At 46.8% G+C, this 26,357-nt stretch overlaps 2 protein-coding genes and 1 pseudogene across 4 annotated transcripts in view; 1 reads left to right on the top strand and 2 right to left on the bottom strand.

Moving 5' to 3' along the window:
* Window positions 1-4,935: 4,935 nt before the first annotated feature.
* On the bottom strand, window positions 4,936-9,779 carry CUNH1orf216 (chromosome unknown C1orf216 homolog). Of its 2 annotated transcripts, none has more exons than XM_004850935.3 (2): window positions 9,348-9,779; window positions 4,936-7,275 (listed from the first exon to the last, which is right to left on the bottom strand). In XM_004850935.3, exon 2 carries the CDS (start codon window positions 7,268-7,270, stop codon window positions 6,581-6,583), a length of 690 nt encoding a protein of 229 aa, XP_004850992.1. In that variant the 5' UTR covers window positions 7,271-7,275; window positions 9,348-9,779; the 3' UTR covers window positions 4,936-6,580. The 2 variants fall into 2 exon arrangements, with proteins under 2 accessions (XP_004850992.1, XP_004850993.3); XM_004850936.4 differs by having other exon boundaries at window positions 9,332-9,526.
* Window positions 9,780-20,098: 10,319 nt separating this feature from the next.
* LOC101710817 (tRNA methyltransferase 10 homolog A pseudogene) lies at window positions 20,099-20,880 on the top strand (annotated as a pseudogene).
* A 4,319-nt stretch (window positions 20,881-25,199) lies between these two features.
* Clspn (claspin) overlaps window positions 25,200-26,357 on the bottom strand; it is a 32,279-nt gene continuing 31,121 nt past the window's right edge. For both annotated transcript variants that reach the window (XM_013074214.3, XM_021263312.2), the window contains exon 25: window positions 25,200-26,288. In XM_013074214.3, coding sequence (XP_012929668.2) covers window positions 26,178-26,288 — 111 coding nt within the window. In that variant the 3' untranslated portion in view covers window positions 25,200-26,177. The remainder of the gene's footprint in view (window positions 26,289-26,357) is intronic.

Genomic DNA, 26,357 nt, shown 5'->3' with positions numbered 1-26,357 from the left:
GAGGCCTCAAGATTCCTCAGGAAGGATTGAGGAAGGAGGACCTGAGGGCCACCTCACCCACGAGACCAAGTGGACCAAGTGTCTCCCGGGTTGGAAGCTCCATTTCTGACCTGGGGAGTCTGAAGCGCTGGTGGTCAGGGGACTGGAGGTGTGGCTGGGCAGATGGATGGGCAGGTAGCAGCAGGGACAGGGGCTGTGCTGGAGAGAGAGGTTTGGGAGCTGGGGACAGATGGAAGATCCCTGGAGAAGTGTGGGAAGAGGTCCCAGGACAACCCAGGGGTGGTCAATGTCTAGGGAAAGCTGTCTAAATACTGGATGTCGGTCCCGTCGAGCCCGCCACCTTGCACCCCCTCCTACGCACACACCCACGAATCCAGTCCCACATCCCTGTTCTCACTCTCAGGCCTACACTAGCCGCACCCCTTTCCATCGAGCCCCATTCCTCCCGCAGACCCCGGGGTTAATCCTCCCACCCCCAGACGAGGGGCGCCATCCGCCTTTGTGCGCCCAAGTGCCCGAGGCGAAAGCCCTGGGTCGAGCGCGGCCCTCGCGGCAGCTGAGGTGAAGAGGGCGGCGGGGAGGAGACACAAAGGGGGAGGGGACCCCGGCTGCAGCTGTCCCGCGAGGGGCCTTGACAAAAGGCCTGCTGGTGGGCCGGCCCGAGCCGTTTTCATGCTTGTTGGGATTAGGCTGGCCGCGTGCGGATCAACGGCGGAGAGCGGCGCTGCGCGTGGGGCTCCTCGGCCCTGCCCCCCCCTCCCGCTTTGTGCGCAGCCCGGCCCGCGCCCCTGAGGCGCCGAGGGGCTCGGAGAGGCCGCCTCTTTGTCTGCGTCTTTAGGGGACGAGCCCCACCCCAAGCGCCCGAAGCCAGCTGAACCAGCCCCGCCACGCCCGGGACGCTCCCACCCCACAGGCGCTCTCCCGGCTGTGTGCGGGCACCCCGGGGACCAGGCCCTCCTCAGGCTCTGACCTGCACACCTTAGAACGGAGCACCCCCTTCTCCCACCCTACCCGCCTCCAACTCGTCCCCCAGCCTGCCAGTCTCTCAGGCAGAGGAATCTTTCCTCAAATCTACTGGTGATGAATGAGAATGGAGCGTCAGATCCACCGGTTCTGAGCCTAAGGGTTGGAGCAGGGGGAGCAGGGCTAGGGGCGGTGGGAGGATCTGTCAAGTACAAGGTTTGGCTGGAGAAGCCCACAGGCCTGGGTGGGAGTAGCACACTTCTGTGACGGTCCACAGTCTTATTTCTGACCCAGGTGGCGCCGAGCTGCATGACGGTCTAGGAGTGTGCATTTGTGAGTGTGAGCTACAGTGTGGCTATGTGTACACGCACATGTGTGGAGTCTGGTGCCTGAGTATGGGTGCCTGCTGAGCGTGGGCATGTGTACCAGAGCGGATTTGAGGTCTGGCTCAGGTCCCAGAACAACCCCATCTCATTCTGCTCATCTCACCACCAGCATTCAGTAAACTCACGATTCTAGATGTGAGGCCCTTCGGCCAAGCTTTTTAATACACAAAATAATTGTTCAGCTGCGTCTCTGCCCTCTGACGACCTTCCTGTCCTCACCTGGTCAGATAATAGCAGCTAACATTTATGGGCTGCTTCCTGTGTACCTGGCTCAGGTCTAAGCCCTCTTCATAGGTTCACTCATTTAACTCTTACATACCTCCATGAGAGAAGCACTATTATTGCTCCATTTTACAGTTGAGAAAAGTGAGTCACGGGTAGTAAGTCTAGGGGCCAAGACATCTGGGTTGTCCGCATTAGCGGTCACTATGCTCGGTTGCCTCAGGTTCTATTAGTTCTCTAGGCTCTTCTACCTCCAGGAAACCTTCCTTGATTAGGCCTCAGATCTGGTCCTCTCCTGTTCCTGTCGCTGGTGACTGCTGTGACTAAGAGGCCTATCGCTGGGTTTTGAGTGAGGCTTGGAGTGACAGGTAGACAGGTCACAGGCTGCCACCAGGGGACAGTCCATCTCCTTAAAGACACAGGTTCCTGCTGTGCCAGACCTGGGGTTGAGCAGTCCATCTATCATATTCTGAAGTGTTTTTATCCCCCATAACTGTTTGCACTGTTCCTCTGTCCTGAGTTCATTTCCGGCCTCTCTGCACTGCAGGCTTTAACCCCATTGTCCCTGACCCCCATCTAATTGGAGGAATTCTTGGAGAAAATAGTGTCAATGAACCCAGCCCCTTCCTCTCTCCCTAGGTCCTCAACCTTTCACTACTTCCTTGCTGGTCCCTCCCAGGCTTCAGTCCTATCCCTGTTGGTCTTCAGGTCTCAGGTCTGACCTCAGCCCTCATTCCTCCTAAGCAAGACCTCTCCTGTACCACCAAAACCTTGGCCAGCCTTCCTTGCTTCCAGAAGTAGGATTTCATTCTGGTTGGAGGGGTAAAGGGAAGGTGGTGGCTAACTGGCCAAACCTCTCCCGAGAATATGAATCCTCTCTTCTCCCTTTGCTGTCTTGGCAACTCAGAAATTCTCACCCGGATGACTTTGAAACAAGCTTCCAGATAATAGAAGTCTCAGGCTGTGACCTGCACAGGATGCTGACTTCTCCTCTCCTAGGCTCCTAGGCCCTTGTGCATTAGGCTTTTGGACACAAGTCTCATCTGCCTGTGCAGACCAGAGCTGCACAGGCAGGAGCAAGTGCCACAGGTCTTTCACAGAGGAGGAGCTTAGTCTTTTTAATGTAGACAGAGCATCTTTAGGTCCATTTGCTCTTTGGGGCCTCAAAACTGCCACAGGTGAGGAACTATGTCTAGGAGGTGCAATGGCAGCCCTAGCCCATTTCAGTCAATGGCCAGTGTACCTGATGGGGAACTGCAAGTCTGGGCTGGTTGACTCAGCCACTGGGGCCCTGCCTCAGTTTCCTTACCCCAAAACTCTGCTGTCCTAGCTGTGGTTCTTATTCTCTGATCTTGCCAGTCTCCTTTCCAATGCACCTCCACCCTAGGGCCTGATTCAAAATGACCAGCAGGGATTCTGTAAATATATAGTGCAGCATGATATTTTCTTGGTCTAGTCCTCATCTTTTTCTCAGCTCAGGGAGCTCTTTTATGGAAAGGAATATCAGACAGCTTTACAAGTTTTTTTTTCTCGGTACTGGAAATTGAACCAGGGCACCATATGTGCTAGGTAAACACTCTACCACTGACCTACATCCCCAACCCTAGGCATCTTTGCTTTTAAACGCCATTGTTTTTGCTTTTGCTTTTGTTTTTAGATAGTGTCTATTAGTTCAGGCTGGCCTTGAACTCACTATGTAGCCCAAGCTGGCCTCGAACTCATGGCAATCTTCCTGCATCAACCTCTCAAATGCTGGGATCACAGGCATGCGACACCACACCCAGAAAAAAGTGGAATTTGTTAAAATTGGTTCAATATTGTTTCTATTTATGCACCAATTATAGAAATGACAAGAATTATTAATGTCCTGGGTTGCTGTTTCAGGGAGTATACTTTGTGAAGTTTAAAATACATATGTTTTGGAGAGAGCAAATGGAGATACTAGATTTCTTTGAAATGTTTCAATTTTTATGAGAATTATTTATATATAATCAATCAATAAAGTGTGTTTTTATTTAACCCATCACAATATACCTTTTTTTTTTGGTACCGGTGATCAAACTCAAGTCTTTGCGCTTGCACAGCAGGCGGCAAAACCACTGAGTTAAATCCCCAGCCCTCGAAATATACCTTTTGTAGTAGGCAGCCTCTAAGATGGCCCTCAATGATTCCCATCTTCTGGTATTTACAGGGGTATTACACTGGTATTACTCTGATATTGAGTAATATCCTCCCTTCAAGTGACTTGCTTCAAGCTATAGATTATGGCAACATTGAGCAGATGGCATTTCAGCAGGTAGGTTGCAGAAAATTGTGCCTTCTGTCTTGCTAGCACTTTGCTTTCTTGGTTTGGATACTTTGATAAAACAAGCTGCATGCTGGAAGAGCCCCATGGAAGGAACTGAGCCTGAGAACTCATTGCTACCAGCAAATGTCACAGACCCTGGGATCTTGATCAAGACACCTTGACAGAGACTGTGACACAGAGGACCCAGCTAAGCTATGCTCAGATTTCTGACATACAGAAATGGTAAGATCACAAATGTGTATGGATTTAAACCACTGCAGTTTAGAGTGATTTGTTGCACATCAGTGGATAACTAATGGGGAGGAGAAGGGAGGCTAGGATAGATATGGTGAGGGTTGGACCCAGGACAGCTGTAGGCTTGAGCTCTAGACTCAGGAAATTTCAGATTTGGAAGCTTTTCCAGCACAGAAAAAAAAAAAAAAAGTAACTTTTTTTCCCCTGGGAAGTGAATCCAGGGCCTTGCCTATGCTAAGCAAGTGCTCTACCACTGAGCTATATCCCCAGCCTCTGAATTCTAGAGAAATTAGTAAATTAGAAGATATAATCTAAATTGGCATCAACAAATATATGAAATCATGTACACATATTATAACTACATTTGGGGACTAGGGGTATACCTCAAGGTAGAGCATTTGCCTAGCATGTGCAATGCCCTCGGTTCAGTTCCAGAACTGCAAATAAAATGTCAACACCATGTAAGGACCCTTATGCAGTCTTCTGTAGGCAGGACACCATTCAGGACACTGTTAATGCCAGAGCAGTGTCTAGTTTGAGCATGTGTATGGTTTGTGTCCCTCACAAAACATTCAGGTCCAAAGGTGATTTAGGACAAGGACAATCCCATATGGGGCTCTCAGGGCAGAGAGAAAGTCTCCCCTTTCTTGACAGGGAGGTCCCTGAGACTGCCAGGCAAAGGAGTATGAATTCTTGTTCCCCAGTGTTTTACTCTGTTCCATTCCTTGGTCCCAGTCCCAGGACATTCCTCAAAAGGTGAGCTCAAACAAAGTGCAAGAGGCCATAAGATAACAGGAGAAATAGAAAAGCATACTCAAGAAATTTAATTTTCTGCCTCAGTTTATTCATCCCACTTTGGTCCAGAGGCCAGATTCACATTCATCATGCAAGAGCTGTACACAGAAGCCCCAGGGCCCAAGCTTCCTCCACTCCCTATACCTTTCACTCATCCACTCAATATGGATGAAACTCTTTAGAGATAGAGAAGAGACCCTGCATATTGCAGAGGAGGAGCCTGAGGGCCAGAGGCAGCATCAGTGACTTCCATGCCACCATTCATTTACCTGACAGCATTCCTGCTTCATGCACTGCCCGCCCACCAGGATCCTGCATTCTCTTGGCTCCTAGGAGCAAAGGAGAGCAAAGCAGAGAGCTCTGCTACCTTAACTGATGTTTCTCCTCAAGACCCATCTGCTGTAAAACTCTGGTCGATCCGGTCAGTTTCTGTTTAAAGGGCCATGCAATGACAGAAGAGCAGCCTAAGAGCTTCTAGAGACTGGGCTGACACTGCTACCTGTCCATCCAGGAAACCAAGCTCCAGCTCCTGACAGTTCAGTTGCAGAAAATGGAGCAAACCAATTGGACACCCAATGTTGTCAAACCCAGAGGCACAGAAATGTAGGCACCCAGAGAGGAAAGAGATTTTCCCCCAATAGCCTTGGAACACCTCATATGCTACTTGCAAGCACACATCCCTTTTCATCCGAAGCTTAAATTAATACGGTTTTCAACAACTTTTCCCAGTTGAGAGACATGGTTTATTTGGGAACTGGTATTTTGGAATTTCCACCCTCCTATTCTTCACAGGTTTCTGCCATTTTTATCTCCCCCATCCTAACCTCCCATGTGACCAAAGACAGAGTTCAGAGGATAATGTCTTAACTCCACCTCTGTCCCCACACCCACCCTGCCATGATCTCCACCATCACCCACCAGTTCCCTCTCTGATACCAATTTTCCATCAACTGCCCTGACAAAATTGTAGCTCAAGTGCCATGGGAGGCCAGAGAAGCCAGGAAACCTTATAGCAAAGCCAACGTCAGAGAGAGACAACAGCCTTAGCAGAGCAAGGTCTGGGATAAAGAAAGAAAGGAAGGTAGAAGGAAAGGTGCTCTGGAATATTGCAGGAGAATGGATTAGCCACACCCCTCAGATAAATGACAGTAGAATAGCGCTCTCTCTCCAGAGAGCAGAGGGATACAGGGCAGAAAAAATGCTGGGCAAACCATGGACAACAGGTGTGGGTAGAGGCTTTGTTGGAGCAATTGAGTCTGCCTGCAAATACACATGCTCCCATCATACACTTCCCATGCCTGCACTTGCACACTCATATGTACACATATGCATACACATCATTTGCATGTACCCCCTCATTCATACACATATAAACCCATTCCTGGGTACGTATACATACATGGATGTACAAATTTACTGAAGCTTAAATACATGCTACATACACATGTTCACTCTTACACACTCATACATATAAATTAGCTTGCATATACACATGCATACACAGGATATGTAAGCTCACTCACACGTCTGTACATTATCTGCTTAAATGTTAGCACATGCACACTCATGCTTATCTGCACTCCTGCCAACAAATAATCATGTACATATTTGTGCACAACCACACACACCTGCAAAGACACATGTACACTGTTGCACACTGGTGGAAGCACACTCAGCCCTGATCTTGGGGCCTGGATGGTACTGCCCTCTGTTGGAGACAGCGGATAAGCTCCTTCCGGTTATCTAGGATGGTGTCAAAGCTATCCTGCAGACGGGCCTGCTGGTCAACCAATTGGTGCTGCAGGCCCCGGATCCACTGGAGCAGTGCTAGACGGCGGTACATCACCAAGTGCACATGGTGCTTCTCCTTCTCCTGCTCTTTGTAACGCTCCTGGGCCTGCAGCTGCTGCACAGCGTGGGCTACTGAGAGCAGAAGAGGATCTGGAGGGCCAGGACTTAGAGGGGTCCCACAGGCAGGCTCAGGACTGCTGCTAGTGCTGTCGATGCTCAGTGAGCTGCTGGCATAGCCATTGTCCTCCAGAGGGGAGCAGACAGTGATGGCATCATCATTCTTCTCAGGCTCGGTGCCAGGAATCTCTGCACCCTCTGGGGGGCTACGGACCACCCCCTCAGGGAGTCCCGAGGCCTGGAGGGCCTGGTTGTCAGAGAGTGACTCAGAGGAGCTCCTTGTCGGGATGGGTTCCACTTTGCCTGGCATTCCATGCCAATTCTCATTGGCATCCTTGGCACCCTCCATGAAGTTGGAGTTGCTGTCTGGTTGGAGTTCGGGCTGACATACTCCAGGAGGCATGCTCCCAGGAAACTGGCCTCCCTCAGACAACCTTGGCTGGATGGCAAACATCTGGCCTGTGAAGGGAAAGCCAAAGAATGAGTCACAGTAAGACAGGATGGACTGGCCTGAAGCTGTGGTAACCTAGCTGGAGGTCAGTTGTTTTTCTGACCCTGAGAACTCTACCCTTCATGGTTTTCCTCCTTTCTGACCATTCATTCTCAGTCTCCTGGATCAGGTTTTTCCTCCGCCCTCTCAGGCAGGCTGTCTTCTCACTCCACAAACCTGTCCCCAGATGACCTCATTCTCTACTGTAGCTGCAGGAACCATATGTTGGTGACTCAGATTTGTCTCTAGCCCAGATCTAACTGTTGTCCAACCCTGCAACCAACTGTAGGCTCCTCAAATTTTACACGTCCAAACCAGCTGTGTCCTTAGCAAGAGGCCTCCACTCTCTGTTCCGCCAGAGCCTAGAAGCATCTTGGACTACTCACTCTCTTTCCTGGCTCCATCTCATTGGTCACCAAATTCAGACAATTTTTCCTCTTCCCTCTCACATGGTTCAGACTGTTTCTTACCTGGATTATTGCCACAGCCTTTTCACTAATCCACCTCCAGTTAAAGTGTGAAATTCATTTGTCACAGCTCTGAGCACTGACCATAAACTGTTAAGCCTCTACATGGAGCTGGGTACAGTGATACACACCTTTAATCTCAGCTATTTGGGAGGCTGAGGCAGAAGGATCAAACCTAGCCTGGGCAATTTAGTAAGACCTTGTCTCAAAATCAAATTAAAAATAAAAATGGGTGGGGATATAACTCAGTGTTCTCTGTGCTTAATCCCTAGTGCCATACCAAAAAAAAAAAAAAAGCTCCTGCATGGCTTACTAAACCCTACATGATCTAGCCCTTCTGTACTTAAACTGCCGCCCCACACTGCTCAAACATCTCAAAACACACCATCATTCTCATACCATTCCTTTGGCCTACAATATCCTGCCTCTTCCTCTAAGCTCTTCCGTTTCCTCCTTTTTGTACTCCCAAACTCAGCTCTAATACTCCCCCTTCTCTGATCATCACCCCACTGCCCCAATATATACAAACACACACAGTAAGTTATTATGTGCCTCTGGGCTCCCCTGCTCTGGGTACACACTGTCTTATCCGTGTTTGTTTCCATTCAACTGGAATTGTACATTTATTTGAACAATCTTATAGTGAGTTTTTAATTTGACTCCCTGACTAGACTTGAAACTCTTTTATATATCCTCCAGCATATTCCCAGGAGCCAGCACAGAGCCCGGCACAAAAGTGTCAGCACATATTTACTGGACATGCAATTGAGGGAGGGGACTCCAGTGAGATTTCTGTGCTCAGGAGGATGGAGCCAATGGTAGCAGAAGGCTACTGCTGCCGGCCCAGAGCTGGAAGCGCCAGTGTTGGCTTCCTCCTCTGTCCTGGGACCCCCACCCCGACTCCACTGACAAACCTCCCTTGGGCGCTTGCTTCTTCCTCCCAGTGCTCCTGTTTTGTGTCCCTGCCCTTGCCTGCTCCACCCTTATGGCCCTGGAGGAAGGGCTTCTCACATCTTCTTTCCCTAATAACCAGCTTCCACCAAAACGAGGGTTTGAACTGACAAGAGGTTTCCACTGCCCACACAGAGCTGGGATTAGAAGAACTGAGGCTCATTAAGAGGGAGGGATACTACTGTGTGGAGCAGACCCGAGGAGGGCTGTAGGCAGCAAGGACTCCACATACAGCTGGAGGCAGAAGGCCTGCCGGGACGAGGGTGGGGTCAGTCTCTGGGGCCTGGGCATCATCACCACGCTAGCTTGTGGGAGGTGCCTGGCAATCTTCCTCCGCCCCAATTTTTACTAAATTTGGGTGGGGCCACGAAAGAAACTGGGGCGGGGCGGGGCTAAGGACCACAGGTTCTCGGAAGACAAAATGGAAACGAGGACAACCCAGGAGCAGGACCCCCTCCCCCGTTAATCCAAGGAGGCCTCCCTTCTACTCGGGGCAGGCAAGGGAGACCACCCCCAGGAGACAAGGACAGCGACCCCCGCGAAGTAGAAGCGGGGCGGAGGCTGCATCGCCCGCCCCGCTCCCCGCCTGGGCCCCAAAGCCCTGCACCTCGGCCTGGACTCACTGACGAGAGGTGCCCGCTCCTGCGGGCCTGGCTCTGGCTCCGCCTGGCCCCCGCTCGCTGGGCACTCGTCTCTGCGGGTTGGGGGTCGTCCCTCGGCCGGAGCGTCCAGGCTGCCCGGGTGGGTGCGAAGTTCCCGCGCTGGGCGCCCAGCCCCGGCCCAGACTGCAGAGTCCGGCGGCGGCTGCGCGGCGGGGCGGGGCGGGGCGGCCGGGCCCACGTGGACCGGTTCTTTTTTCAACGCAAGAATGGCCAACCCCGCCTCTGGCGGTTTAACCCTGGCCTTCCAGGTCGGGTTCGGGTTTCTAGCCACACACTCCAGGCCTTTCCGAACGATCGGTTCGCCTCGCTGCAGCAGACACTGAGAAATTTCCAAACTGCAACTCTGATCGTTATCGCCTTCCTGCCCCCAGCTCCTCCAGGGCCGCGGAGGAAGCAGCGGCCGCAGCATTCGCCTCCTGCCCGCCCGCTGCCTGTCCAGCTCCGCCCTGCACCGACCTCTCTGCGGCGGGGCCTTGCACACCTTTCTACCCCTCGGCTTTTGGTTTTGCACACACCCTTCCTTCTACCTAAAATTCTCTCCCTCTGCTATTTCTACTTCAGATCTTTTCTCTGAGAAACCTTTTTTGACTCCCTAGATTAGTTCCCCTCATTTTAGGCACCTTTGTTCTTTTTCCTCATAGCATTTATCCCAACTTGGAATTATATATTCATGTTATGCTTTAAAAAAAAACTAATCTCATTAAATGAAAGCTGGCTTGGGGGAGGGGTTGTTTTGTGTGTTTTGTTTTTGTGATACTGGGTATTGAACCAAGAACATTTGCACAGAGCTACACCCCCAGACCTTTTTTATTTTTAATTTTGAAACAGGGTCTTGCTAAGTCGCTGAATTGCCTAGGCTGGGCTCCAGTTTTCTATCCTGCCTCAGCTCCCTAGAGTGCAGGGATTATAGGCGTGTACCGCTACACCATGTTTTGAGTGAAGACAAATAATCCGCTCTGCGACGGAGCTGGGATAATACTTTGGACACACCAATAGTGGCTTCCTCCTGGCACCTGGGCCCTGGGCGCTGGGTGCTTGGGCCATTTGCCCAGCTGAGCAGAAACTGGGTAAGAGAGGGTCTCAGGTTCCAAATACCAACGGATTCTTCTGAGTTCTAATAATTGCTCTTCTCCCTTCCTCCTTGGGGAAATGTGTCAGGACTGGGGACTCAGTTTGCAATCAAATAAGAGTGACTGCTGACCCTAATAATATGAGGCAACCTCTTTCAGTTCTAACTTGATTCCAATTCACCATTCCACAATTTAGAGACTAAATAGCACATTAAATTACACCTACACACCTTATGTACTGGGGTGATTGAAAAATACAGAGAATGGGGCCAGGAAGTTAGCTCAGTGGCACAAGGTCCTGAGTTCGTTCCCTGATACCAAAAAAACCCCCCAAAATACAGAGAATGTTCAAATTAAAATGAAACACACATTGCCAAGAATGATGGGATATGTATCCTCAAAGCAAGGAGTAATATTCTGAGTATTTTGAGGGGGGATTAATGGCATTATGTCATTTACTGTAATAATTTTAAAAATGTAAACATTAACCATATTTTGTGATTAACCCTCATAAAGGGTTTGGAGTGTGGCTGAGTAGAATGCTTGCTGAGCAAGTTCAAGGCCCTGAGTTTAATCCCCAGTACCATACACATACAAAAATCTTCTAAGTAAAACAGGAAATGGAAGAGAATTTGTTATGATTATCACAATACCTATTTTAAGAAAAAACAGAAAATAAAAAGGGAAAAGTAGAAGTCAAATAGGGCACTCCCCACAGCTAAGAAAATACAGGTGGCATCTTCAGCACCATTTCAGGTCCTGATGCCAAGTTCCTCTTGCTTTCACCCAAATTCGTACTCCTAAAAGCTATGAGCTTTGGTGGTCTAGGGTTATGCAGATCTCCCCATACCATACAACCATAGTCATCTAATTGTTTTGCCCAGAACAACCCTTCCTTCAGGCGTTATCTCCCCTACTTCTAATCATGTGGGTTGAACAAGGACTGATGAGTCCAAGGACAGGAACCTCACCCTAGTGAGCCAGTCAGAGTTCTTGTTTGAGACTTTCTAGAATGGAAGAAGAAACAGTGAAGATGTGAGTCTAGGGCTGCAGCAATCATATTCCCAGCCAAAAGGAAGAAGTCAGTCTGTAGTAGGAGAAAATGGTGTTGACACGCAGAAGTAGAAATGAAAAACACAAGTCCTGATTTCCTGTTTCTTTTTCCTGGTGTCCCTGTTTCCCGAGGCCTTAGAGTTTTGACACCTTCCCATGAGGCCCTCATTTTGCCAAGCCTAACTTGAGTGGAATTTCTGTCACTAACAATCAAAAGAATTCTGATTAAGACAGTACCCTAGGTTCCGCTCGTATACCTCTCAGCCCTCAACTATCTTTCCCTGGACTTGGTAACCGTTATCAGTCCAGTCTACACTGTGATCGGCCTTTCTGCTGGTCCTCTGGTGCTATGAGGAGTCTGAAATGCATCTTTGTGTTCCCTGGTTAGAAACTCTCCTCCATAAATGCTGAAGCCTCCAGACCCCTTAGAGTCCTTAGGTGCATTACATAAGGTGCTACACCCACCTTTACTTCTGGCTACAAAGCCCAAAGAACTACATATTGAAGACAGTCACAGTGGCACACACTCGTACTTCCAGCTACTCAGGAAGGTGAGGTAAGAGAATCGCTTGAGACCAGGAAGTTTGGGAGCCAGTATGGCAAGGCCCTAATTTATCTATCTATCTATCTATCTATCTATCTATCTATCTATCTATCTATTTTTAAGTCTATGTTGCACTCTGCCAGGCAGCACCCCAGGACCTGGCATAGTTGAGTCATCAATTACACTGTTCCATAAGGCTAGTTGCTTTCAAATAACATAATACCTGATAACTCAAGGGCATGTTGTGTGGGATACTCAAGCACCATATAATTCATACAGACAGTGCTTAGACGGGGCTCCTGGCTACTCTATAATTTTCAGAAAGATGAAAGCCCGGAGAACAAAAAGCACCAGTTAGGCAGAGGTGTCCATGTCTACATGAAGACAGAAAAGCAGATGTTGGAACACCTGTGATTCATTCACTGAAGGCTTCTCCAGTCAGGACATCAGGGTATTAGTTGCCCCACATGCAGGGTTATCTATGGCTGTGTCCACCCTCCATATATGCCAGGGACTTAATTGGGAGGGCCATAGAAATCACCAGATGATCAGTTCCAGCATGAACAGGCTCTGTTGCCATTCAGGCCATCATCATGAAGTGGTGCGCAGTGAGTAAGAATATTGGCAGAAAAGTGTCAGAGCCAAGAGCAGCTAGCAGTGAGTAGCCAGATCCAGGCCCATGGGTCTGGGATGTCAGGCAAGGAGACAAGGAAAGATGACAGAAATTTCTACTCCAGGAAATAGGGCAGGCATGAGGGTTCATTATTGGTGTATAATTTTTCTATATCAGTACTCATAGAAAGTGGTGGCTAAGAACAAGGGTTTCAGCCTCAAAAATCTTGCTCCTTTTAGGTAGGCATAGTGGTACACACCTGTAATCCCAGCACTTGAGAGGCTGAAGCAGGAGGATCACCACAAGTTCAAGGCCAGCCTGGACTACATAGTAAGTTCAAGGCCAGCCTGAATTACAGACCAAGACCTTGTCTCAGAAAAAAAAAAATCTTGCTCCTTCCCATCCATTCATTCACATGCAGCACATAGTTAGAGTGCTTACTTTATGCCAGGTACTGTGATAGGGATCCCAAGCAAAATCAGAACTGGTTCAAGGGGGTGGGGTGTAACTTAGCTTTAGAGCCCTTGCCTGCCAAGTGTGAGGCCCTGGGTTCAATCTCCAGTACTGTAATCAGTCCATGGAAGAAAGGAAGGGAGCGAGGGAGGGAGACAGACCTGGTTTTGGCCTTCAGGCTGTGAAGGATGAATAGTTCACCAAGAGAAAGCAGAAGGCTTAAGAGACTGCATATTCAGAGTGTGTTCAGAAACAGCATAGGCCAGTGTGACTGGAGGTTGGGAGGAAAGGGAGGTAGAAGAAGCTAGAGAACAAAGTTGGCCGGTTGTGCAAGGTCTTGACAAGGTCATTCAAGGAGGTTGGGCTTCGTCCTGTGGGGAATAGGGAAGTAACTGGGAAAACCCCCAAAGTTTCCACATCAGAGCAGTCTAGTCCAGGACACAAGCTACATTGCTGCCAGCTTTCCCCTCTTTTGCTGAGCTCACGTCACCTGTCAACTTCCCCAAAAGGCTTTGGGGACTTAGGCATATCGAGAAATTTTAACTTCCTTGAGCTAAATAAGGATAATATTCCTTGAAAGTTGTTGAATAACATTATAATTTTGAACATTGTTACTTAATCTCCCAAGACCAGGCACAAGAGGACCTTTGACACATCAGAAAGCCCTTAAGGCAGATTAGAAGGAAGATTACTCCCCAGAATTGGCTCATCTCAGGAGAGAAAGGCCTAGGAAGCTGGTGACCTAGTTGTTTTGTTCATCCATTTCTCCACTGCCTCTTAAAGGTAAAGTGCTGCTGTAGTCGGAAAGGAAATTACTGTGTGTCCACCTTAGGTAAAAGGTGGCCATTCCGTCACCCACAACATGACTGTTTTCTCAGCTGTGAAATGAGGGTGAGGTACTTCCAATCCAAAGTTTTGAAGTTTTGTTTTGTTTTAGCCTTGGAATCTTTGGCGGGGAGGGTTATTACTGGGGCGACTCTTACACGCTGGGCAAGCCCTATGCCCCTGAGCTACATTCCCAGCCCTGGAATCAGTGTTTTTCCTTCAATTAAAATATTTGCAATATACCCAGTTTGAGATTTTTTCTTCTTTCCTGGCCTTTTTATTCTAAAAGGCTTCTGAGCTGTATCTCCAGCCCCGAGATAGGTTTTAAAGCTAGTGGGGCACAGTTCCAAACCCACCACACCAGAAAAACCTAGAAAAGAAATCCTCTTTCAGCTCTCTTCCCAGCCAAGGGAAAAAAGTGAACAGGGGTGTTCTGGAACTGTTAGAATGAAAGGTTAGTGTGGAATCTTTCTCTGTAAAGCACCTGAGAGGTGAATGGCTTCTCCCAAGCCTCTCCTCTTGGCTTCTTCCAAGAGAGAAGAAAAGCCAGATCCCAGGTCATGAGGCTGTTGGTCCTGAGCTACATGAACATGCTGAATGAAGAAGGAACAAGAGAAAGGGATGCCTGCTCTACCCCCTTCCTGGCAGCTGCCTCTGTGGGCCCATAATCCCTCTCCCCCACCTCACCCTCTGGCCGCCCACCTCTCTTCCACCCACCCATTCATCAGTAGGAGGGCACCATATCAGCACAGCCTTTCAGGGCCTGACAGGTCCTTTCTGGGTGCCCCCCACATGTAACCACTTAACCCCCAGCACAAAGGGCCAAGTTGAATGAGCTTGGAGCTGGTGGCTCGTGCAGAAAGGGGAGGACTCAATAGGATTTGGGGAGCTGGGTGTATAAACTGCTCTGCTCCAGCAGCCCTCAATGGAGGAGCTGGAGTCCGGGCATGTGCCGAGGGGAGGAGCCCGGCAGCTGCATCCCACCCCTGAACAATGATTTATTCATTCTCTTGGCATGCACAGAGAAAACAGGCTGGGGGAACGTGGTCCCACAAATTGCCCTCAGCCTCCAATAATTCCCAGGGCAATCACTGTGGTTTGGAGTGCCCCTCCCACTTGTAATTTATTGCCTAAAGCTTGCCCTTCCTTTACCCTGTAAAGAAATAGAGTACATTATGGGAGGCCTGTAGAAGGCTGACAGTCAGGCTGCACCCAATCTCCATCTCTTTCCTAAAATTTCCTGGTCAGGTTTTACTGATATCCATAGAAACTGATGCAAATAAACAAATATAAATGAGTTAATGAATGAGCATAGCGTGGCCCATCTCAGGACTGCCCCAAGAAAGCAGGGCAGATAGAAGCAGGAAGCTGGGGTGTAGTGTAGAAATAACTGACGGGTAAAGGGAATGCAAGAAACATTTGTTGGACAAGGTAACTGCTGCTACCATGTAGTGCTGTATTTGCCATCCCCACTCCTTCCCAGCCTCCTTTCTGTAGCTATATCTGGCTCCAATTCCCAGTAGAATCTTTGGGGAAACTGGAGACAGAATAAAATCAGGTAAGCTCCAGCCAGGCTGTGGTGTTGGCCACCTGTGCTTCCAGCTACTCAGGAGGCCTCATGAAGCAGGAGGATTGCTGGAGCTGAGGGGTTGGAGGCCAGCCTGGGTAACATGATGAGACCTCATTAAAAAAATTTTTTTTAGGGCCAGGGATTTAGCTCAGTGGTTCCAGCGCCTGCCTCGCAAGCGCAAGGTCCTGAGTTCGATCCCCGATACCAAAAAAAAAAAAATTTTTTTAAAGGAAGGAAGGGAGAAAGGAAAGAAGGGAGGGAAGGAGGGAAGGAGGCAGTGAAAGAGGTGAAAAGAAAGGTAACCAAAGACTAAAACTAGTAGATTTTTAAAAAAATGTCACGTGGGTGGTTTTAAGCTTCAAAAAGCTAAACTGTGACAAGAATAAATTTGCTTTTTCCCACTCACCTCCATACCTCATGTCACCAGGGCCACATTTTTTAAAAAATCATCATAATAAATTAAACTAAAAATCAATAATGTTAGCAAAACAGGGAGAGCCAGATGGAAGTGACTGTCCTCAAGACTGGTCCCCAGGCCTCCTGGCCCCAAGCTCATAATTACCTTGTCACACAGAAGACAAATCTATTGTGTGGGTGGAAAGTGTGAGAGGTACAGATCCAGGGCAGGGAGGCTGCCCATCTGATGAGGGGAAGGGATGCAGTAGAAGACTAATTGGCCCTAGGTGCTGCAGGTGAGGGAGTTTGAAACTGACAAAAGTAAGGCCCACACAGTTTCAGAAAATGTTCTTCCCTTTGACAGGAGGGTGGACACACTAAAAGAGGCGATCCTGTCTAATACTAGCGGTAAGGAATGAGAGGGGGACTAGGGAGAATGCTAGGAGACTCAGGAGGGCAGGTTGCTACGAGGCTGCTGCCCTCTGGTGGGCATAAAGAGACACCATCGACACCTCCAAAGCTGGAAGCACATTGTAAAGGCAGCCTTGGCTACCAGGACGGGCCCACTCACAGGATGGATTCCCTGGGAAACTGACTGAGATACTTTAGTGTGCAGAATGTTTAAGAAGTGCCGTGAAGAAAAAAAAAAAAAAGAAGAAGTGCTGTGAGCTGGGCATGGTGGCGCATGCATGTGATCTCAGCACAAGCTGACCCAAGAGGATCACCATGACTTGAGGCCAGCCTGGGCTACATGGTGAGACCTCGTCCCCAAAAAAAGTGCCCTTGAGATCAACTTCTACAGAAAGAGGAAAAAGAAGCAGGATGGAGAGAGGAAGAAGCCTGCTGCAATATAGGCCTGTGAGAGTCTCTCAGTCTGCTCCACAAGGAATTCTGGAGTTAGAATGGCCCTCCAGAGTTGTCACCAAATGAGTTGAGATGGCCAGGTATTTATACACTTGTCATCACATGCGGGCTGTGCTGGAAAGAGGCATGACGTTGAGTAAGGTGCGCTGTACCTGAGGTAATTTCCAAAGGAGCTAACAGGAAGCCGGTCTCCTTAGTGTTCCCAGCAGCTGGCCAACAAGGTCCTGAGCAAAGGGTCCACCTCACGCCACATAGCTATTCATCAAACGTCTTAAATGACCCACAGTTTAGTTCATGCCTCAGGCTCCAGGCTCAGTGGGATAGTACACAAGTCTCAGTTACTCTGGCTGTTTGTTACACACTGATCCTTGGAAATGGTCAAGGAAGTCTTAATGGTCAGATTCATGGATGCATTCATCCAACAAGCATTCATTGAGATTTACTAAGTGCCAAGCCTGAGGCAGACACTTTACAAATTTTTCTTTACTTAATCCTCAGAACTGTGGAGCTAGTATTAACTCAGATTATTCAGATGAGATCAAGTTATTAAGTGGCTTTCACAGTCCAATGACACTTTAAAAAATGACACTCACAAAGGGACAAATGCATTGCTGCTGCCAAAGATTCTTCAGTCCACAAAGGGTCTTGGCTCTGTTCTGCGTGTGTGTGTGTGTGTGTGTGTGTGTGTGTGTGTGTGTATGGGATGGCTTGCTGTCTGTAGCAAAAACATTTCCTCTCCTGCAGCCAAGACTTGTGCTCCACAGCCTACTGCTTTCATTCCTAATAATGCTGCTGCTGAAGGTAACAGAATCACAGGCTTTAAAACTCCTAGCTGTAGCAACAGAGCAAGCCACTATTACCCAGAAGGGAACTGGTGGGGGCTCCTTCTCTGGATAGTCAGTGGATAGACAATACTTAATCTGTAGTCTTCCTTAGCCATCTGGTCATCAGAAAGTTATGAGGATAAGTTCTTTCCTACTGTCTCACTTCCAGATCTGTGGCGATTGTTTTAGGGCAGAAACATTGAAGGGGCAAGCAGTGTTTTCTACTCTAGACACCTCTCAGTGCCCTGTACTTCTCCCTTACTTACCTGGTCTGTGGAAAAGCACAGGAGCTGGAGAAACACAGCAAGCTGTCAGCTGTTGTTCTACTATAGCCCTGACCCATTCTCATCTTTGGCCTACTTAAACTTTCAGCACACCCAAACACCAACATGAAGATTTTCGTTTTCTCTCTCTTTTTTTTTTTTGGTACTGGGGATCGAACTCGGATCCTTGAACTTGCGCAGCACGCGACGAAACCACTGAGCTAAATCCCCGGCCCTTCGTTTTCTCATTTAGATTCTAACCATAAAGAACTTGAAGGAAAAGGAGGACGAAGGGATGCTTGGATGTTACGGAATAATTTCTGGGTCTGACTACAGAGACATTCACTCAATATTCCTGGCCCCCTTCACACACACACACACACACACACACACACACACACCTTCCCTCCTGGGCTCCCAGAACCTAATTTTTCACGTTTGGAAAACCCAGATGATTTTTGCCTGGGTCCATCTGGTTTTCCAAATAACCTGTCTCTTTGATAAATAACGTAAGTTAAATTAGACAAGACAAAGAGAGGGGTGGGCAGTCAGCTTTTTTTTTCCTTCCACTCAGCCTTAGAGAAAAAGAGAGGGAGCTAAAAAACCCAAACCATAGCTCACTCCCCACCCTGCCCCAGCACTTTCCACCCCTTGGGCTGGGCCCAGTGATTCTCCAGGTTGGAACTGGGGTGCTGCTTCACCCAGTCTCTAACTCACCAGCCATCAAAAATACCAAAGAATGCGGTTCCTTCAACACAAAAGAACCCAGGTATGCAGCCCCACAGCTTCCTCCAATCACCCTTAGGCTGTAGCTACTTCAAACCCCTTCTTCCCATTATGTATCCCTCCACAGGGAAGAACTAAATCAATAAACTGAAAATGAAAAACCTTTAAGGTGAGAGAAAGGAGCACAGAAAGAAGTGATGGGAAAGACATAGTACAGACCAATAGGTTACAACTAAGGGATAGAAAGATCTGGCACCTTGGTCTCAAAAGGTAAAATCTGAGGTTGACCCCAGCCATACACAAAGCCATACCTATTTCCCCCACTCACTAGAGTCCAGGGACACCTGCAGTCCTCCATTGCCACCACTGTCACAAGTCCCAGCACAACACTACCCACTGCTGGCTGCTGAGGGTGGACTCTGGAGCTTTGTTGGGACTCAGCCTCTCCTTTTCACCCAACCAGAGCATAGTGAGGCATTGACTCCACCCCTTCCTCAGCCTGTATTGGGTTAGCCTTAAACACGCATAATCACTTCATGTTACATTACACCTATGATCCTAACTGTAAACCTGTGAGCTAAACCAACTCATTTCACATGGAACATTTTTGAGTTAAGGAAAAAAGTTCAGGGAGAATGACTTAGCTAACTTGTAAGTTGAAGAGAGAACAAGGACTTAAGATCTCACACAGCAGTCACCTCTATTTCATCCTATACTACAAAGCTTTATAAGCAATTCAGCTCCAAGCTTTTTGCCATTAGCTTTTCCAGATCTTCCAACATGGATTATTCAAAAAGATATTTATTGAATAATTTTATGTGCCAGGCATGGTGCTACCTAAATCATTCACTTAAAAAACAGGTCATGATCTGTTTTCAAGGAATTTATGGTCTAATAGAGAAAATAGATCTCAACAAATATTAAGGTGGCGAACCATGATAGATCTCAAGTTTGAGGCCAGCCTCAATTACATAGTGAGACTTTATCTTGAAAAGAAAAAAAAATCCAAGAGTAGGAAACATTAATAGAGGTTACCTTATTACAAAAGGTCGGAGAAAGTGTCTTGGAGAAAGTGTCTCTGAGAAAGTTAGGTTTAAGGTAACATCTTGAGAATTATACATTAGCCAGACAAGGAGGAGTTTGGAGGGGAAGGAAGTCTAGAAAATGGGAAGGGCACTTTAGAAGGTCCTGAGGCTGAATGAAAGAGTGGACCTGAAGACGAGAGGCGTGGAAGTGACGGCGTGCGTGGCTCTGTCCCTGCGCTGAGAGCGCTTTCCGTGGCCTGTGAAGAATGTTTTCAGATACAACAAACAATGTCATCTGAAATGTTACCAGATTTTAATGAGACTTCTGGTGCTGAAAGAAAGCAAGACTTAAGTGAAGATCAAGAGGAGAAACAGAAATCAGGAATGAATGAAGGGATTGAGCCAGTATCTAAACGACGAACGAAGAAGCTAAGGAAACAGAAACAGAACTCTGCAAACAAAAGAGGAAAGAAAAACGCGACAGAAAGAAATTAGAACGACAGTGTGAACTGGAATCAAACTCAGGTGGAAATGACAGAAAACATGTTCAAAGACAAGTTGTCCATAGCACACTCCGCCTTATCATTGACTGTAGTTTTGATGATTTGATGGTCTTAAAGGATATTAAGAAACTTCATAAGCAGATTCAGCGATGCTATGCAGAAAACTGAAGAGCACTGCATCCTGTGCAGTTTTACTTCACGAGCCACGGAGGCCAGCTGAAAAAGAACATGGATGACAATGACAAAGGATGGGTCAACTGGAAGGATATCCACATCAAACCAGAGCACTATAGTGAACTCATAAAAAAAGAAGACCTGGTATATCTTACATCAGATTCCCCTAACGTACTGCAGGAATTAGATGAGTCAAAGGCCTATGTGATTGGAGGATTGGTAGATCACAACCATCATAAGGGATTCACGTGTAAACAAGCATCAGATTATGGGATTGATCATGCCCAGCTCCCCCTCGGAAATTTTGTGAAGATGAATAGTCGGAAAGTTCTGGCAGTTAATCATGTATTTGAGATTATTCTGGAATACCTGCAAACAAGAGACTGGCAAGAAGCATTTTTTACTATCTTACCCCAGCGGAAAGGAGCTGTCCCCACAGACAAAGCCTGTGATAGCTCTTCCCAGGATCAGTGGGCTGCTGGGGCAGAAGGTGGATTGGACAGTGAGGCGAAATGCTGCAGGAATCAACCAGATTCACCACATCCAGAGGAAGCGCAGGATGAGGAAACCCACTGAGTCCACATGAGTCTGCCCTGCTAACACTACCTGGCTCCCTTTGAGCTTAGGGACACATTAGGAGGAAGTGGCGAGTGAGGTGCTTCACAGAACAGTCACATTGGAGAAGAATGTTATTTTCTCTTATTTATATTGTGAATTTAAAACTTTTTTTGAACTAAATAACAAAAAGCCCTTTATACTTTTAAAGACTTTTTTTGTATTTGTGTAAGATTTAAATATGTATGTCTTTGTTGTTGTTGTTTAGCTTTAAATAAGAGTTTTAGAAGATTTTACTTTTTTACTGGTAGTATACCTTCATTCTCTTTCATTTACTGGAAAGTATTCTCCAGATGTGCCTTCTGACCTCTCAGTTTTATTATTTTATGCTTAGATCAACACCTTTCTGATCTATGGCCTGTTTATTTGTGGGGGCAGATATTCATAAACATACTGTAAGTGTACTAGAATGTCGTATAGGAGAATTACCCTCCATTTGCAGCTTTCATTTTCAACTTGAGTATTGCAAAGAAATACCATAACTCTGGGAAGAAATGCAATTTGCTGGACTCAAATTCATCTCTTCTGGACTGTGCAGCCCTAACCTGTACCTCCTTTGTAATGTCTCCATGGCAATAATCACGCAGAGCTGAGAATCTTTAATACATTCTCTTAATTTCTATAATGGTTATAAATCAGTTATGCAACTGTAAAAAAAAAAAAAAAAAAAGAGTGGACCTGAGGTTGGGAAGCAGGAATTACCAGCCAGGGCCTTGTAGAACATAAGCAGGTTGAAGTTCATTCTGACAGTGCTGGAAGACATTAAAAGGTTTGTTTTGGGTGACAGAGATTGAACCTAGGGCTTTGGGTATGCTAAACCTACCATTTATAACCCCTGCCCTTTGAAAAGGTTTTAAGTAGTGGAGTGCATCCTCCAAATCTGTTTACATGAAGGTCATCTTCTAGCTGCTGTGCAGTTGGATGAAAGGGAAGCAAAAACGGAAGTGGAGGGCTGAAGATTTAGCTCAGTGGTTCTGCCACCTGCCTCACAAACGGAAGGTCCCAAGTTCGATCCCCAGTACCAAAAAAAAAACAGAAATGGAAACATCTGATTTGAAGGCTACTGCAGTACCCTGTAAATAAATTATGGAAATTTGGAGTATAGTTCTGGCTAGAGCTGAAATAAGTCAGGTGATTCAAGATGCACATTGGAAAAGTTACCAGGACTTGGAGATTGTCTTCATTATGGAAGGAACCAAGGAGGTGTCAAGAATGCCCTTCTAGGACCGGAGATTTAGCTCAGTGGTTTCACCGCCTGCTGCGCAAGCGCAAGGACCTGAGTTCGATCCCCGGTACCCCCCCCCCCCAAAAGAATGCCCTTCCATTTTCCGGCTTGAATGACTAGGGGTACGTATGAAGGTAACTTTTACTGAAATTGGAAAACAGAGAGGAGGTTTTTAGGGAAAGAAGATCACATTTTTAAAGCGTTAAGTTTACACCAGGCATGATGCCACATACCTGTAATCCCAGCACTAGGGAGGCTGTGGTAGGAGGATCACCATGAGTTTGAGGCCCAGGTGGCATTTCTCCTGCCTCAGCCTCTAGAGTGGTGATGGCGAACCTATGGCATGAGTGCCACAGCAGGCACACAGAGCCCTCTCTGTCAGCATGCAAGCCAAGTTGCCCCAGCAGCCAAGCATAGGATAATAGTTGTTTCTTCCAAACTGAAACCTCAGTATTGTGCTTGCTTTGGCAACACATATACTAAAACCTCAGTATTCAAGTTTAATTGCATTGTTGGCACTTTGCAATAAATAAATGGGTTTGGGGTTGTAGTTTGGTTATTTATTTAGTCTAAAAGGTTCACCATCACTGCTCTAGCAAGTCCTGGGATTATGGGCGTATGCCACTGCATCTGGCTAAATTTGTCATGTTTGTAAGACAATGAGCCTTTTGGTCCACAAAATATGATGTAATATGATGTGATATTGGCAATTTCTAATGTTTGCAGAGTAGCACTTAATACAGTACATTCACATACATTTTCCAACTTAATGTTCACAGAAACTCTGAGAGAGGCATAATTAGGATCCTAATTTTATAGATATACAGACTCATTTATTCAATTTTTAGGCACTATTACATTCCAGCCTGTGTCAGGCCATGAGGAGGATATAAAGGTATAAGACAAATACTGGCTCAAGAATAATACCATCAAATTGTATCAAGATAGGGCCAGAGGGTTAGTTCAGTATAAGCAATGTCAGCAGCTGGGCAGCATTTGGGTTTTTATTGTCCTGAGTTGCAAATCAGCTCAGCAGTAGAGGAAATATTGATTTTAAGTGCCACACCCTCATTTATCTGGAATAATAAAAGGTAACATTTCTTTGCCCACCCCCAGCCAAACCATAGTCTTTAATCTTCTGTTTAAGGCAAAATAGAAAAGAAGGTAATATTGGAGCTTCTCTATGAAAGAAAGAGAAAAAAGAGAGGAAGGAAAAAAGGGATGAAAGGGAAAGGAAGGGGAGGGGAGAAGGGAGAAGAAAGAAGAGAGGAGGAGAGGAACAGAACGGAACTCACCAGTTCAGAATTCATCCAGCCCAATCTCTTACACTATTTTCAGCTACAGCTTATACAGTGACAGCAGATATTAACTGGCAGGATGGTAGTACATGAGAAAACTCAAAGAAAAGTAAAGTATGTGCCAGTTAACTGTAGCATAATCCCATTCTGTATTTATGGGCTCTTTGTTTACAAATAAATGACCAATGTATAGTAAAAAGATAGGGCCAGGGATTTAGCTCAGTGGCTCTGCCGCCTGCCTCACAAGTGCAAGGTCCTGAGTTCAATCCCTGGTACCAAAAAAAAAAAAAATTGTGTCAAGATAAAGAAGCCCCAAGGGGCCAGGGATTTAGCTCTGCAGTTTCACTGCCTGCCTCACAAGCGCAAGGTCCCAAGTTTGATCCAAGCCAGACAGAAGACTAGGCAGACCGGGGATTTAGCTCAGTGGTTCTGCCGCCTGCCTTGCAAGCTTAAGGTCCTGAGTTGGATCCCTGGTATCTCCCAAAAAAAAAAAAAAAAAAAAAAAAAAGACTAGGCAATAAAAACCAAAAACATGTATTACAAAGTTTTCCAGGCTGAATTAGAAATTCTCAAAGTGGGGAGAAGTTCATAGAGAAGCAATTGAAATGATGGATCCCACAGAGATATGAATGGTGAAGTTGGCTCTATGGCTTTGATGAATTTAAAAAATTTTTTTTGCAGTACTGAGGATCAAACTCAGGACCTTGCGCTTGTGAGGCAGGTTCGGCACCGAGCTAAATCCCCAGCCAGGCTTTGGTGAATTTAAGCTGAGGCTTTATAGAAGAGATCCTAGTATGGCTTGCAGACTAAATGAATGAAATAAGAGGAGAAGCTTGTTTTTTTTTTCTTTTTTGGTACTGGGGATTGAACTCAGGTCCTTGTGCTTGCTCAGCAGGCGGTGAAACCATTGAGCTAAATCCCTGGCCCCAAGGAGAGGCTTGTTTTAATGAGGTCAATATCACTTGTCCTTGCCTATGTGTGGAACAAGGAGACAAAACAACTGACACTGAGCACACTCATCTCCCAGACTCTTGGGCTCTTATGCCTCCAAATATGTAATTTCCAAGCTGGTGGAGCTGAGTCATACCAGGAGACAGTGGCAGGCCCTGGGGCTCCAATTTCATTAAGACAAAGATAGTTCGGGTGGGCCAGTGCTTTGGGAAAAGTGCATGTGGATCACGTTGAAACCCTCTATTTCAATCATGTTACCAGGTGAAGGCTTAGCTTGGTTTGTGGCAGCTGTGCTGGCATAAGGAAAAGTGACCTAGAGTTTAAGACTACTTTTCTTTCTCCAAAGAGAAATTCTCCCTGGAGCCTCAAACAGAAACCATTAGCTCCCCAGACTTCTCAGGCACTGATCTTATTCTCACCGGGTCAATTCCAACCTTCTACTTCATCTCTCCCCCTGAAAAAAAACAGTAGAAAAGCAAAGGGAGGAAATTTCTAGTCCTTTTTCCCAGCTCTCTTTAGCCCAGCAAGGGCTGCCTAGCGTGGGCATTGTTTAGAGAGCTCAAAGGGCAAGGCAACAGCCTTCACCTTGGACCCACAGCTATAAACACACGCAAAGGCAACTAAAGAGAAAATGCTATGCAAAGGGCTGAAACCAGTAACATTTATTAAACTCTCCTCCCGTGGACTGAGCCCAGACCCTTAGGTAAGTAGGTTTCTGATCAATTCACAGGGACTGAGAAGCCAGAAAGGGGATTGAAATTGAAATGCTTAATATCAGACAGACACGGACCTAACAGTGAGTATTCAAACCGGACAGCAAATTCTGCCTTTAAGCCATTGATATTTATTGAAAAACTACATACGTATTAAAACATCTTTATACACACTTTCCCCATTACAAGATTACAAATTTACAAACATGAGTTGTCAAAGTCAGCATCTTGAGTGCTAGGAAAAACTAGAAAATCTGCATCATTTCATCACTTAAATTGGTGTTTTCTTTCCTTTTTTTGAGTATTGGAGATCAAACTCAGGACCTTGCGTTTGCAAGACAGGTAAGGTGCCACTGAGTGAAATCCCTGGCCCTGTTCCCTGTCTCTTAATAAAAAATGGACATAATCCCATTCAACTTACCAAGTGTAGCTACTCACACTCAAAGTATATTCACATGGAATGCTTTTCCAAAGCAGCAATGATGTTCAGTTCTGAGGTGGGGTGGGGAGTCTAACATTCTGAGAGCCTTGTGGTAGTTCAGGAAAAGTGGGGAGTGATGGTAACCTCACAAGTATGAAGAAGTCATTCCGATACTGACTTTCACCACTTTCTGTAATGCCACACTTTTGTCCCTCCTCCTCCACTTCCTCCTTTCCCAACCACCTCTACCACAAAGCAGTATAAACCCGGGAAGCTGCTAGGATAAAACGTCAAATGTGTAATGAAGTACATGAGACTTCACTCAAGCATTCTATAAGTTCATGTTGGAAACAGTGCAGAATTATGATTAGTGGCCAAGCTAGGAAATACTAGGAAAGGAAGATAGCCACAGTTGAGCAGTAGAAAAAACTGGAATCTCTGCAGTCTTATTTTTTTTTTTTGGTACCAGGGATCGAACTCGGGTCCTTGCACTTGCGCAGCAGGCGGCAAACTTTTTTTTTGGACGGAATCTCTGCAGTCTTAATGCATTGATTATGAAGGAAGGAGAGATCATCAGCATGAGCATCAGTTCCAACCTTCAGTGCCAGTTTCTAGCACTGTGTTACTGAGTGGTCTAGGCATAGATGCTGGAGTCCTTGATGGGGTTAGCTTTCCAAGTATCTAAAGATGCTTTGCTTCAATCTTGGACAGCTATCACCTGTCTTGAGGCGCTTAGGGGAAGGGGATGTCATTAATGATGGTCCCCTTCTCCTCACCTGGAGAGCAGAAAGAGAGTCAGAGCCAGTGCAAGACCCTCACACAGGTACTTACTTTCAATGAGCTCT

Source organism: Heterocephalus glaber, unplaced genomic scaffold (assembly GCF_053883595.1).
Source record: "Heterocephalus glaber isolate CG9 unplaced genomic scaffold, H.glaber_assembly_v1.0 deba00001452, whole genome shotgun sequence".
Classification (NCBI taxonomy): domain Eukaryota; kingdom Metazoa; phylum Chordata; class Mammalia; order Rodentia; family Bathyergidae; genus Heterocephalus; species Heterocephalus glaber.
Note: the sequence above shows the minus strand (reverse complement) of the source record. Positions and strands in the feature narration are given on the sequence as shown.